At 27.5% G+C, this 13,092-nt stretch overlaps 1 protein-coding gene across 1 annotated transcript in view; it reads right to left on the minus strand.

Moving 5' to 3' along the window:
* The window catches only part of LOC100200393 (pyruvate carboxylase, mitochondrial), a 60,677-nt gene extending 53,494 nt beyond the window's left edge, over positions 1 to 7,183 (minus strand). The window contains exons 1-2 of the mRNA XM_065805149.1: positions 6,719 to 7,183; positions 3,831 to 4,046 (exon numbers count right to left, since the gene is read on the minus strand). Of these exons, the coding sequence (XP_065661221.1) occupies positions 3,831 to 4,046; positions 6,719 to 7,072 (570 nt within the window). The 5' untranslated portion in view covers positions 7,073 to 7,183. The remainder of the gene's footprint in view (positions 1 to 3,830; positions 4,047 to 6,718) is intronic.
* Positions 7,184 to 13,092: the final 5,909 nt, after the last annotated feature.

The following is a 13,092-nucleotide window of genomic DNA, read 5'->3' on the forward strand; positions in this document are numbered from 1 at the left end:
AAAACATTTTCAGTTTCAGAAAATCTTGTTAAGAAAGCTAAAAGTTAAAAAATGAAAAAGGAATACTTGCTAAACCTGAGGCTAAAATAGGACAGTTTTTAGAAGATATTGTCAAACAAAAATTCATTGAAATTCATAAATCCGAAGAGTTCACAAGACAATGTCCAGGAAAAAGACTTTGTTTCTGTGCGTATAAATAATGTAAAGGTTCATAAACAAAAATGTTTAATATTAGTTCGATTAAAGGAGCTTTATCTTGAGTTTAAAAAGTTATACCCTAAACACAAAGTTGGATTCAGCAAGTTCTGTGAATTAAGGCTGAAGTGGTGCATCACAGATGACTGTAGTGAAAGTCACTCGGTTTGCGTATGTTCGTATCATCAAAATGCAAAGTTGATCTATGCTGCTTTACCTAAGGGCTATTTAATATATTACAAAGGTTTGATAAAAGTAAGTGTTTTTCGAAACCGATACTGATAATCAAAACTCCATATTTCTTTTATGTTCCAACTGCCCTGGTAAAGTAAATTTAAAGACTTACTTGGAAAATGTGTTTGAATTGTAATAAAAAGCTCTATTTATTGCAAGGTATTCTAGGTAATTAGGCTCTCGTGACTTCTAGAGAATAATTAATAATATCAATAATAAGGGCAAATCTATAATTCCACCTCTCTTGTATGGTTCAGACTTTGTCACCTCACATCAAGACAAAACCGAATTGTTTGCTAAAAACTTTTCATCAATATCATCTCTTGATACCACTAGTTGCGTTCTACCTGACATTGCCAACAAACAGGTTGATCCATTGCTTGACATTCATATCACTTCAGCATCTGTATCTAAAGTGATTTCCTACCTAGACTCTTCTACAGCTTGTGGCCTGGACAACATACCTGTTATTGTCTTGCAGAAGTGTTCTCCGGAGCCGATATTCTCAAAACTATTCAACAAGTGCTTATCAGAGTCTTGTTTTCCAACCTGCTGGAAAGCGGCATGTGTTATCCCTATCTTCAAAAATTATGGAGAGCGATCTGATTTGTCTAACTACCGCCCCATAAGTTTTCTTCCTATCATAAGCAAGGTTTTTGAATCTTTAATTAACAAACACTTAATTTCTCATCTTGAATCTAAAAACTTACTTTCTGACCATCAATATGGATTTCGATCTTCTCGTTCTACAGCTGATTTGCTAACAGTAATAACTGACAGGTTTTTTGTGCATTAGATGAAGGTGGAGAGGTTAAGGCCATCGCTCTTGACATTTCAAAAGCTTTTGATAAAGTTTGGCATGCTGGTCTTCTCCATAAGCTTTCTTCTTATGGTGTATCCGGCAACATCTTTAAGATCATTGAATCCTTCCTTTCCAATTGTAGCATAAAAGTTGTCCTCGATGGACAACACTCTTCTTCTTATTCCGTAACTTCAGGGGTTCCTCAAGGTTCTACCCTTGGCCCTATACTCTTTTTAATTTACATTAACGATCTTCCAGATATTCTCATATCTAAGGTGGCATTGTTTGCTGATGATACTACCATTTATTCTTGTCGTGATAAGAAACCAACACCTTCTGATTGCTTGGAGGGGCCATTTTAGCTTGAAAAAGATCTCACTTCTGCTACAGCATGGGGCTCACAGTGGCTGGTGAACTTTGATTCAGATAAAACTCAATTTTTTTCAGCTAATCGTTATCGCAATAATTTAAATCTTCCTATATTTATGAACGGTGATGTTCTCGATGAGTCACCTACTCTTCATCTTCTTGGATTAACTCTTACTTCCAATCTTTCTTGGAAACCATATATCAAGTCAGTTGCAAAATTAGCATCTGCTAAGGTTGCATCTCTTTATCGAGCTTGTCACTTTCTTACTTCAGATTCTATTCTCTATCTCTATAAATCTCAAATCCAACCTTGTATGGAATACTGTTGCCATTTCTGGGGCGGATCTTCTAATGATGCCCTTTCTCTTTTAGACAAGGTGCAAAAACGCATTGTAAACATAGTTGGACCTGCTCTTGCAGCCAACCTCCAACCATTATCACATTGTCGTAATGTTGCTTCTCTTTCTCTTTTCTACAAATACTATAATGGGCACTGCTCTAAAGAGCTAGCGTCTCTTAAAGATGTTTAAAAATATATATATATATCTTATAAAACACCTTCTGAAATTAAAATTTTGTATGAGCACATTAGGCGTTTTTTAACCTAAAATAGTTCTACAAAACTTTGCAAGCAATATTTTTATCAAAGTATGAACTAGGCATCTAATTTTTGTTTTCTTAGAAACGTTATTCAATATTGTTTAGGTATAGAGTTTATAACGACCATTACAATGCTATGCTTAACATATAGAAACATTTCCTTAAAATAAATAAACTACAAAACTCTTTTTCAACTTTTGTCACAAAAATATCACCATCACCTGAAAAAGTTTGGGAATAAAAATGACTCAAACTTCTTGACAATATCTTTTCTAAAATATATGTCCTATACAATCTTTTTTATAAATGCAAGTGAATCAGGAAGTTAGTAGATGTATCAGTAAATACTCTACTTAAATTCAGCATTTATTTTGTGAAAATGTTCTTTGAAATTATAATCATTTTCTTGTGCAAAATATGCAAAAGATAAAGATCTATTTTGATTGTGTACATTATATGCGGTAGTGGTGTAGTAGTAGAGCACTCTTTTCATAAGCAAGAGGTTCTGAGTTCGAGCCCCACCACGTCCCTGATAGTATTGCACTCAACTTGTTTATCCGCACAGTGGCCTTGTTCGTCAAGGTTCATGTTTTGGAGTTAAAGAGTTGAAAGTTAATTAAGTAGCCTCCTCGTCTGTAGTGGTCTTTTCGGCCTTGTATCTGTTATAGCATTTAAATTTACTGCAGTAATAGTTATTACAACAGTTTGAAGAGATTCAGCACCCTGTTAACCTCACCACTGATAGTTGAAAAGTGTTTTTACACAAAATTAAAGTACCTATATTATTAAAATAACAACTATAAAGAAAAGAGTAAAAAATAAAAGAAATTTTAAAAAAGAACTTCAAACTTACCATAGCACAAGAAAATTGGTAAGAAGCAATAAATAACAAAAATACAATAAAAATATATAAAAAACTATAAAACCATCAAATTTATAGGTATACAAATTTATTGTATACTACCATTTTATGAAAACTACCATTTAATGGAAAACTTTTTGAGTATTATATGAGTCAGAACTATCATCATAATACAGGTAACCACTTCTATAAGAAAATCACACAGGTAACCATTTTTATAAGAAAATCACACAGGTATAAGAAAAAGAGGATATTAGAGGATTTTAGAGGAGATTTTGCAACTAATTTAGAGAAATTTTTCTTAAAAACTTTACAATTTTGAATCAAAATAAAGGATTTTAGATTATTATTTTTTTTAGAGGATTATTTTTTTTATTTTAGAGGATTATTTTTACATTTTAGAAGGGTGATTTTTTATGTTAAATGACAATGATTTGCTAAAGTAATTTTTTACAATCCAATGCACTTTAAGGCGTTACCCGGTTTTGCATACCAGGAATGGGTATTTTGAACATTATACTACCATCAAGAAATAATAAAAAAAGAGGAGTTAAAGAAGAGATTTGATCACATTTTCAACTTATTAGAGGATTTTAGAGGAGGTTTTTGAAAAAAGAGAACTTTAGAGTTGCTGTGATACAAGGCCGCCCTGTAGCACTATATCTATAAACAAGATTACTCAATAAGTAGTAAAATAAGAAATAAAAAATAAGTGACAAGTGCTATGAAGTAAATACTATAATAATTAAAAATAACACATCAAAAAACCTCATCAATCTTTTTAACAGGGGAATCAGTTCCTGGAACAACTGGAATATTATTTGCAATTGCTGCTTTGCGAGCTTGAATTTTATCTCCCATCATATATAGTACTTCGGGGGAGGGTCCAATAAACTTTATTCCATTTTTAATGCAAGCACGTGCAAAGTCGTGACGTTCTGACAAGAAACCATACCCAGGATGAATAGCGTCCACCTCATGCTCCTGCAAAAAAATACTATTGTGATATTCAAATACAATAATAAGGAAAAAGATAGTAAAAAAAACAAATTACTTATTGAAATTAACTACTTTATTAATCAGTTTTACTTGACAAATTATTTACTTTTGTAATATTAATAAGGTTAGATAACAGAATAATATACTAATAAAGTTAAATTTAAAAAAATATTCTTGTCTTCCTACTTATTCACAATAATAAAATACTAACATATTTAGCATACTAGCATTTTCTACTTATCCGCACTTTGCTGAAATGTTTTATAAAATTTCACTTCTTTTGAGACCCAACATGATATGCTTTTAAAGGACTTTTTTTTTTCAAAATATAAGGGACCTGTCTGATGTCTGACCCTTAAAAAAAAATTTTATTCAAAAATTTTTTTAATGTAATATTGATTTATTACATAGAACACATTTAGGGGGTGCTATCAGACATTTTCAAAAAATGTTCCCTTTAGAACCACCTAATATATATATATATATATATATATATATATATATATATATATATATATATATATATATATATATATATATATATATATATATATATATATATATGTTATATATATATATGTATGTATATATATGTTATATATATATATATAACATATATATATATGTTGTTTTTAGAACCACCTAATATATATATATATATATATATATATATATATATATATATATATATATATATATATATATATATATAACATATATATATATATATATATGTTGTTTTTAGAACCACCTAATATATATATATATATATATATATATATATATATATATATATATATATATATATATATATATATATGTTATATATATATATATAACATATATATATATATGTTGTTTTTAGAACCACCTAATATATATATATATATATATATATATATTAGGTGGTTCTAAAAACAACATATATATATATATATATATATATATATATATATATATATATATATATATACATATATATATATATATACATATACATATACATATATATATATATATATATATATATATATATATATATATATATATATATATATATATATATATATATATATATATATATATATAAATTAGTAAAAACACTTATCTAACTTTTATCTTCAACATTATGTATATATATATATAACATATATATATATATATATATATATATATATATATATATATATATATATATATATATATATATATATATATATATATATATATATATGTTGTTTTTAGAACCACCTAATATATATATATATATATATATATATATTAGGTGGTTCTAAAAACAACATATATATATATATATATATATATATATATATATATATATAACATATATATATATATATACATATACATATACATATATATATATATATATATATATATATATATATATATATATATATATATATATATATATATATATATATATATATATATATATATATATATAAATTAGTAAAAACACTTATCTAACTTTTATCTTCAACATTATGTTTCACCATCAGTAGGTTCATCAGGAAGAATGTCTAAACATAAAATAATTTCAAATTATAGAAAAATTATTTCACAGAAAGTTGGGAATTGTTATAATTAATTATGTAATAACTGTAGTATTTTGCAACCAGAAAGTTGCATCAACTACATTAGAAATTAAAAAATCATGAAAAGAATTCTTTAGAATTAGGATAAATTTTGTACTGGTTATTTTAATAATTTTTTAAAAGGAACTTATTTTTACGTCTGCATTTAGAAATTAATTCAGATTTTTTATTCAATAAATTTTTATGATCTAAATGAGTAATAATTTCAAATTTTTCTTGAAAACATAGTATACATTTTTTGGAAATGTTATTATAGGCAGGCACAGTTTTTAAGATAGACCAGTTTAATTTTAAATATTTTTTTTCTTTTAGCTGCCAAATATATTTAGACAGCATAGTCTCTTTTGAATATTTTTTATGTTTAAAAGATTGTTTGTGGTTGGCATAACGTTTTTTCCATTTGCCCTCAGTTAAGCCAATAAATTGTTTATCAGGGTTGTTTTGCAAGGAAACAATCCATTGTAAATAATATTTTTTGACAAGCATTTGTCATTCATAGGGCAGTCAAGTTTTTGCTTGCAGTTACAATTTTTAGTATTTTTTACTTTGAGAAATTCATTTTTATTAATCAATGCAAAATGATGGCCTTTTATAATTCTTTCAATTTTTTTTGTACAACTATAGCTTACCTTATAGTGTTTCTATTAAAAATTTTGTGCAATTTATTTGAAGGAGGGAAATGTTTGTTATTACATAATTATTTATAACAATTCCCAACTTCCTGTGAAATAATTTTTGTATAATTTGAAATTTTTTTATATTTAGACATTCTTCCTGATGAACCTACTGATGGTGAAACATAATGTTGAAGATAAAAGTTAGACAAGTGTTTTTACTAATTTATTATTGCTCTGTTCATTGAGAACATTGAGCACTCTTTATGTTAATATTGAGAACATTGAACACTCTATATGAATACACTGACATAATATATATATATATATATATATATATATATATATATATATATATATATATATATATATATATATATATATATATATATATAACTACTTTAAGATATAAAACTCCATATACCTTAGCAATTCGAACAATTTCTCCAATATTTAAGTAAGCAGCTACTGGAGGCATTCCTTTTCCAATTAAATAAGCCTCATCAGCTTTTTGTCTGTGAACTTGTTTAGAATCTTGTTCTGAATATATTGCAACAGTTCTAATCCCTGCTTCTGTTCCTGCTCTTGCAATGCGAACTGCAATTTCTCCTCGATTAGCAATTAGTAGCTTCTTAATTTTACTTTTAGTGTTTATTTCAGCTGAATTTGATGTAGAAGTCTTCTCTCTTCTTGTTTGCAAACCAGGTGCAAATTGTAAAGTAGAACGAAACTTGATAAAAGCATCTTTTTTAAGTTTAGACACATGTACACGAAGCATTTCTTTTAACAAAGGTATTTATCAACTCATATGTATATCGTTATATTATCTCTTTTTCTATAAGTTTTCTTAAATATATACTAAAAATTATTAAACATATTTTGATACTTACATAAAAGATTATTGCACAACTGTAATAAATATTTTTATAAAATAACAGTTTACAAAGGTTTTAAACTTCTTCTCTAAGAAATTTGAATGCAAACATTTTTCAAAATATTTTTTAATAGGTTACAAAACTAATTAGCAACTTTATCTTTTTTTTATTTTTTCTTTATTTCTTAATTTTTAAAAACTTACAAAAAGTTAAATATAACACACTAAAATAAAAAATTATATTGTCTTTTTTTCAAAATAGTTAGGTGTGAAAATAATCATTTAAATCTCACCTGTCCATAATATTTTAAAAAATTTGTAAAATAATTAAGATTATAAATAAATTTTCTATTTAAAATTGAAACAGTTGAAGTGAAGCGAATGTTTATTATAAATATTCACTTAAATTCAATAGTTTCGATTTTAAACAGAAATTATTATCAGTTATTATAAATTTTATAATAACTAGCCAAACTTGAAAATTTTTTCTTGAAATCATCTTTTAAAATTATTTAATGAGCGTCTATCAATTTTTTACATTTAATATAAAATTAGAACTTATTTTCTTATAATAATTAAAATAATATAAAACATTAAGCAATTAATAGTACAAGTTTGAAAAAGGTTTCGGTTCCCGCTATAAACAACAAGATGGATCAGCGGTAATAATGTTCATCGTTTTAAATAAGACGTCGAATAACTTCAACCGGACCTTACATAAGCACGCTTAGTTAGGTCCGGTTCAAAATATAATTTCTAACAAATAAGACTCGTGAGTATTGTTTTGTACAAAGAATTTATGCACTATTGCATAAATATAAACTTTGCTTGAAAGTTTTAGCCTCAAATAATATTAGAATTTTAAAATTATTATTTTTATTAAATTATTATTTTAATTAAATTTAAATCTTATTATTATTTTTATTAAATCATTATTTTAACTAAATTTAAATCTAGCTGTATAGCAAATTACACCATCTAGCTGTATAGCAAATTACATCATCTTGCATAGTTATAGGGTTCTTAACTTCTTAAATCAACCTGCTATTTGAGGAAGCAACTAATTTTCCAGTATTACTTTATACTGATCCTGTCTAATTTTTCCGACCACTTTGTAGAAATGTCCTGCTCCTGGCCCACAAATGATGGGCCAGATCATTATTGAGGGAAAATGTTTCACATTTTTTCAATGTAGTAATGTTTAAAAACGTTTAGTATGTTTTACAATGGAAAAAAGCTGTCTCGTTCATCATTACATAAAAAAATCGACGGGTCCGAAAAGCAAACCAAGAACAATGTTTATTATCGCATCCTTCTTTTTTCAGTCTTTTGCGAGTAGTCCAGTTTGACGTAACAATGCCAGTTTTGTGGATAAGGTAAGTGAATACCTGTGTGGCTTTTTTCGGTTGTTTAGGCAGATGTCTTTGGACCAAACTTCTCTCCAGTACTAATTTTATTTTCTCACTTGCATTATGGCTTGGTGAAAAGCCTTTAAAGTTTGTGCAGTTTTTTTCTAAGAATATTGTGTTTTTTGAACAAGGCATTTAATTTCCATAGCTGAAAATTTTAATTTCCAACTTCAAAAAATGGGTAGACATGATGAATATAACATAAATATATAAAAAATACAAAAAAAATTTTTTATTTAAATACTGATTATCATAGAGTTCACAAAATAATTTTAATGGATTGAGAAATTTAACTCGAGTAACAAATGATTTTGGTGCAATATTGTTTACAATATCTAAACTACTTAAATAGTATTGCGCCAATATTGCTTGCTATTTGGGAAACTTTGAGTTGAACTAAAAACAACTTACAACTTTATTTGACTTAACCTGCAGTAGCGTTTAGGTTTGGTTAAATATAAGAATGAAATCCCGAATAACATTTAGAACTAACCTCCGCCAAATGCCGAGTTCAATAAGTTAAACGTCTGTAGTAGAATTATTAAACTTAGAAAAAATGTTTAGATTTAGTCATATTAAACGTTTACTAGGTGTTTAAATTAATCTTATCTTGCGTAAATGAAGCGTTTAAAGTTAGTTAAAAATTAGTTGGTACGTATACTTACTAGGTATAGTAAGTTTAAGTACCAACTATACTGTGATTTACAGTTAAGAATACTACAAGATTACTTGCAGAGCAATGTTTTTTTACCAACAATAGGTTTTCCACTTATATAAAAACAGTTGCCTATACAAATAAAAAATTATGTACTATAAAAATATAATTTCTGTACTTTACAAGACTTTTATACATATTATTCTATATCAGATTATACATCTTCATCTGTATCACACTTTTTTAAATCATCTAGATGACATTTTTCGAAAAAAACTCGACATATATTACTTAACAAGCGTGTAACATGAAAATGTCTGAAATCTGCCAAACATTTTTATAAACATTGGTGTTTTATACAAACATTATTGCAAAAACATGCTAAAGCAATAACTGCGTAAAAGCAAACATAAATGAACATAATAACACTTAATCGTAGTGAAAAAAAACTTATAAGGTTCTAAAAATTGGCAGCAAAACTTAAGGCGGAAAGAAAATAAAGAATAAAATAATAAGAAAATAAGTTTTGTTCAATAGTATTGCAACCCAAATGGAGTAGAGTAGTTACTTAAGTAATTTTTAAAGCTTTTTAAAAGATTTTACAAAACCACAAGTGAACTTGAGTATAGAACACTATTTTTATAAATACCATGTCATTCATGAACGGAAAAAAATGAAGTTACCAAATGCATTTACAATGAAGTCCAAAAATAATTTGAAAGTCTGATTAAAAATTTCAAGTGAACAAGTTTTTTAAGCTACAGGTATCAAAAAATCTACTAAGCTGCTTTATTAAAAATAGAGCAACTTAAAACATTAAGAAAGGAGTCTTACAATGTTTTCATAGCTCCTGAAGCGAAACCGGCAAATAATCTTTTAATGATTAACCAGAAAAAGTTAAAATCTTAAAAAATAGTCAAATTAGTTCTTAAAAAGAAAAAACTCTTAAAGTGAAGGTGAGGAAAACTATTGTTTTAATAAATTTGATTAGGCGTTTAATCAACCGTGACAGATTTAAAATTGGCTCACAAATTAATCTTTTTAAGCAATATTGTTAAACAGTTTAATAACGACGTTTAATAAACACAGGAATGTTTATTAAACGTCGTAACAAAATTTAGACAAAGCGTTCAGTTTTGGTCGATTATCCGTTCAGAATGAAATCCAGAATATTATTTCGAACAAACCTTCTTTAAACGTAAAGGATTCAAACGTATTTTCAAAGTACATTATAGGATTATTAACCATAGAAAAAGTGTAGATTTTGTCTTTTTAAACGTTTTATATTTTTTTAATGCATTGTATTTTAAATGGTAATGTGGTTTATCTTCTTTTGGCTAATTGCCATATGAAGACCTTATACCGAAATCTGCAAATAATAAGCTCTCTAAAGAGCATCATTACACGTCTCCATGGACCAAGAGTAAGTGAGTTTTAAGAAAAACAGAAATAAAAGTCGGAAGTAGTTGTATTAGAAAGATAGTGAAATGTGGACAGACAGGTTGTTGAAGAAACACATCAACTAAGAAAACTCTATCATCAATTTCAATTCCATTCCATTTAAAACTCCACTCCATTCAAAAGTTTCAGTGTGATTTTTTTTCCGTAAAAACTATTAAATTTTTAATAAAAAAGCATTAACAAAAAAACATTTTGTTTTGGTATTGTGGTTTATCCTCCTCCGGCTAATTGTCATATAGAGAGCACATACCATGTCCCGCAAAGTTGATTTTAGCTCACTAAAGAGCATCATAACCTGCCTCGACGGACCAATAGTAAGTGAGTTTAATAAAAACAAAGTATTTTGGAGTGAAAGTCAGAAAATGTCGAGTTAAAAAGATAGCATAAAATAACCGCGGTTAAGCGTTTACAGTATTGACTTATGTTAGTCAATGTTGTAACTTACGTTTAATCAACGCCTATAAAAGTAACATTAAAAAACTTACATAGTAGATCTAAATCAATTGTCCGTTTTCGTTCAATAAGACTTTTATCCATTTTTCGACCACTTTTGACTTGATATTGACTATTTCTGGACGACACTTTGTTTACTTGCCTATTAAATCAAAATTTATTTAATAAACTAAAGGATGAAGACATAAATGCTTTCCTTCAATAATATTTGATTCCAAAAGCACAGAGAATAAAATTGTTAGATAAAGAAAGAATAAAGATCTTAACAACCTTAACTCTTTCTTTATCTTTTAACGTAAGTGGTGTTGATACCAAAATAGTTTATCCTAAGATAACCAAGCTAATGAGTATAATTAAACAGCCATATATTCTGATTACGTTTATTATTATTATTATTTTTTTTAAGTGCCCCAAGAAGTCCTAACGGTCTTGTTCCAGGACACAGCGGAAGTGCATTTAAATAGAAAGTTCACGCCTCCTTTCTTGCCGTGACGGGAAAATATGTCCAGAGTTCGTTTCGAACCTGGATCTTCTGCTTATAAAGCAAGCACTCTAACCACTGCGCCACGACTGCACTCTTAAAGAATATTCAGTTAATAATCAGTCATAATATATATTCAGCCACTAGTTTTTTAGATACTATTATCTAATAGATAAAACTGTTGCTGTACTGTGATCTTTGGTAAAACCAAACTATACTTAATTTTAAGTTAAGAAAATAAAGTAGCTTCTTCAATATGTCCTCTTTTAGTTTATTAACCGTTAAAATACTAAATCTTGATACCCTTTTCATGGCTAAAACCCTCAGAGCCAATTATAAACCCTTTATAACTAATTACTAAGGAAAAGCAACTATGATCCGTTCTCTTTACTTATAAAAGCTAATTATACAACGAATTCCTGGTTATTAAATTTGAAATTTTGGAGCTAGGGCACACAAAATAAAGAAATCAGATGGTTAACTTAAATAGCAAACTTAAAACTATTAACTTGGGTGCATTTAAGCACTTCTGATTCCAAATACATCTTTGGAAGTAAAAGAACGCTTTATTTTCAGAAGAGTTAGGAAAATTTGAAAAGTTTTTCAGATTTTCCTAACTCTTCTAAAAATATTGGAACATCATCTCTTTCAGTCCTTTTTTGACGAAGGTTTTAAAAGTCAATTTTGTAAATGTTGCGAGGCCATTTAGTTTCACTAGACGCATAAATTCGTTTTATCTTTGTACTCTATAGACCCTGTTAATGCAGCTATCAAAAAGTATATTATCCATGTTACAGTAACCGATTGTGTAGTATTATATACATAAAGAATAAATTAAAAATGTGTGCACATTTTAGTTTTACCCAGTTGCACGCAATCTCTTTATGTTATTAATTACAAATTGCAGCTTTGAGAATTTTTCGTTTTCAAAAAAACAACTAATATCATTACCTGTTTATTGTTTAAATTAATAGTTTCTCACCCAGATTAGTCCCAATTACTTTTGGTTGGTGTAAAAAACATAAAAAAATCAATCTTTAAAAATAGTTTGTGTAAAGGTATTTACTTTCAATAAAGCAAAACTACTTGACTTTGTAACAAAAAAGTTTACAGTGTATGATTCTACCTCAAAAAGGTTCCAAATATAAGGCAACATGATAAACTTATCATAGAGAACACAATAACTCACAAAAGAACACATTTTACATCCTTATAGTATAGAATGTATCGTTACATTTTTTTTTTTTTTTTTTTTTAATTTAGGTGCCCCAAGAAGTCCTAACGGTCTTGTCACACAGCACCGCGGAAGTGCATTTAACCAGAAAGTTCACGCCTCCTTCCTTACCGTGACGCGAAAATTTGTCTAGAGCTCGTTTCGAACCTGGATCTCCTGCTTATAAAGCAAGCGCTCAAACCACTGCGCCACGGCCGCACATACCTATAGGGATGTAACGATACATTCTTG

This window comes from Hydra vulgaris, chromosome 09 (assembly GCF_038396675.1).
Source record: "Hydra vulgaris chromosome 09, alternate assembly HydraT2T_AEP".
Lineage (NCBI taxonomy): Eukaryota > Metazoa > Cnidaria > Hydrozoa > Anthoathecata > Hydridae > Hydra > Hydra vulgaris.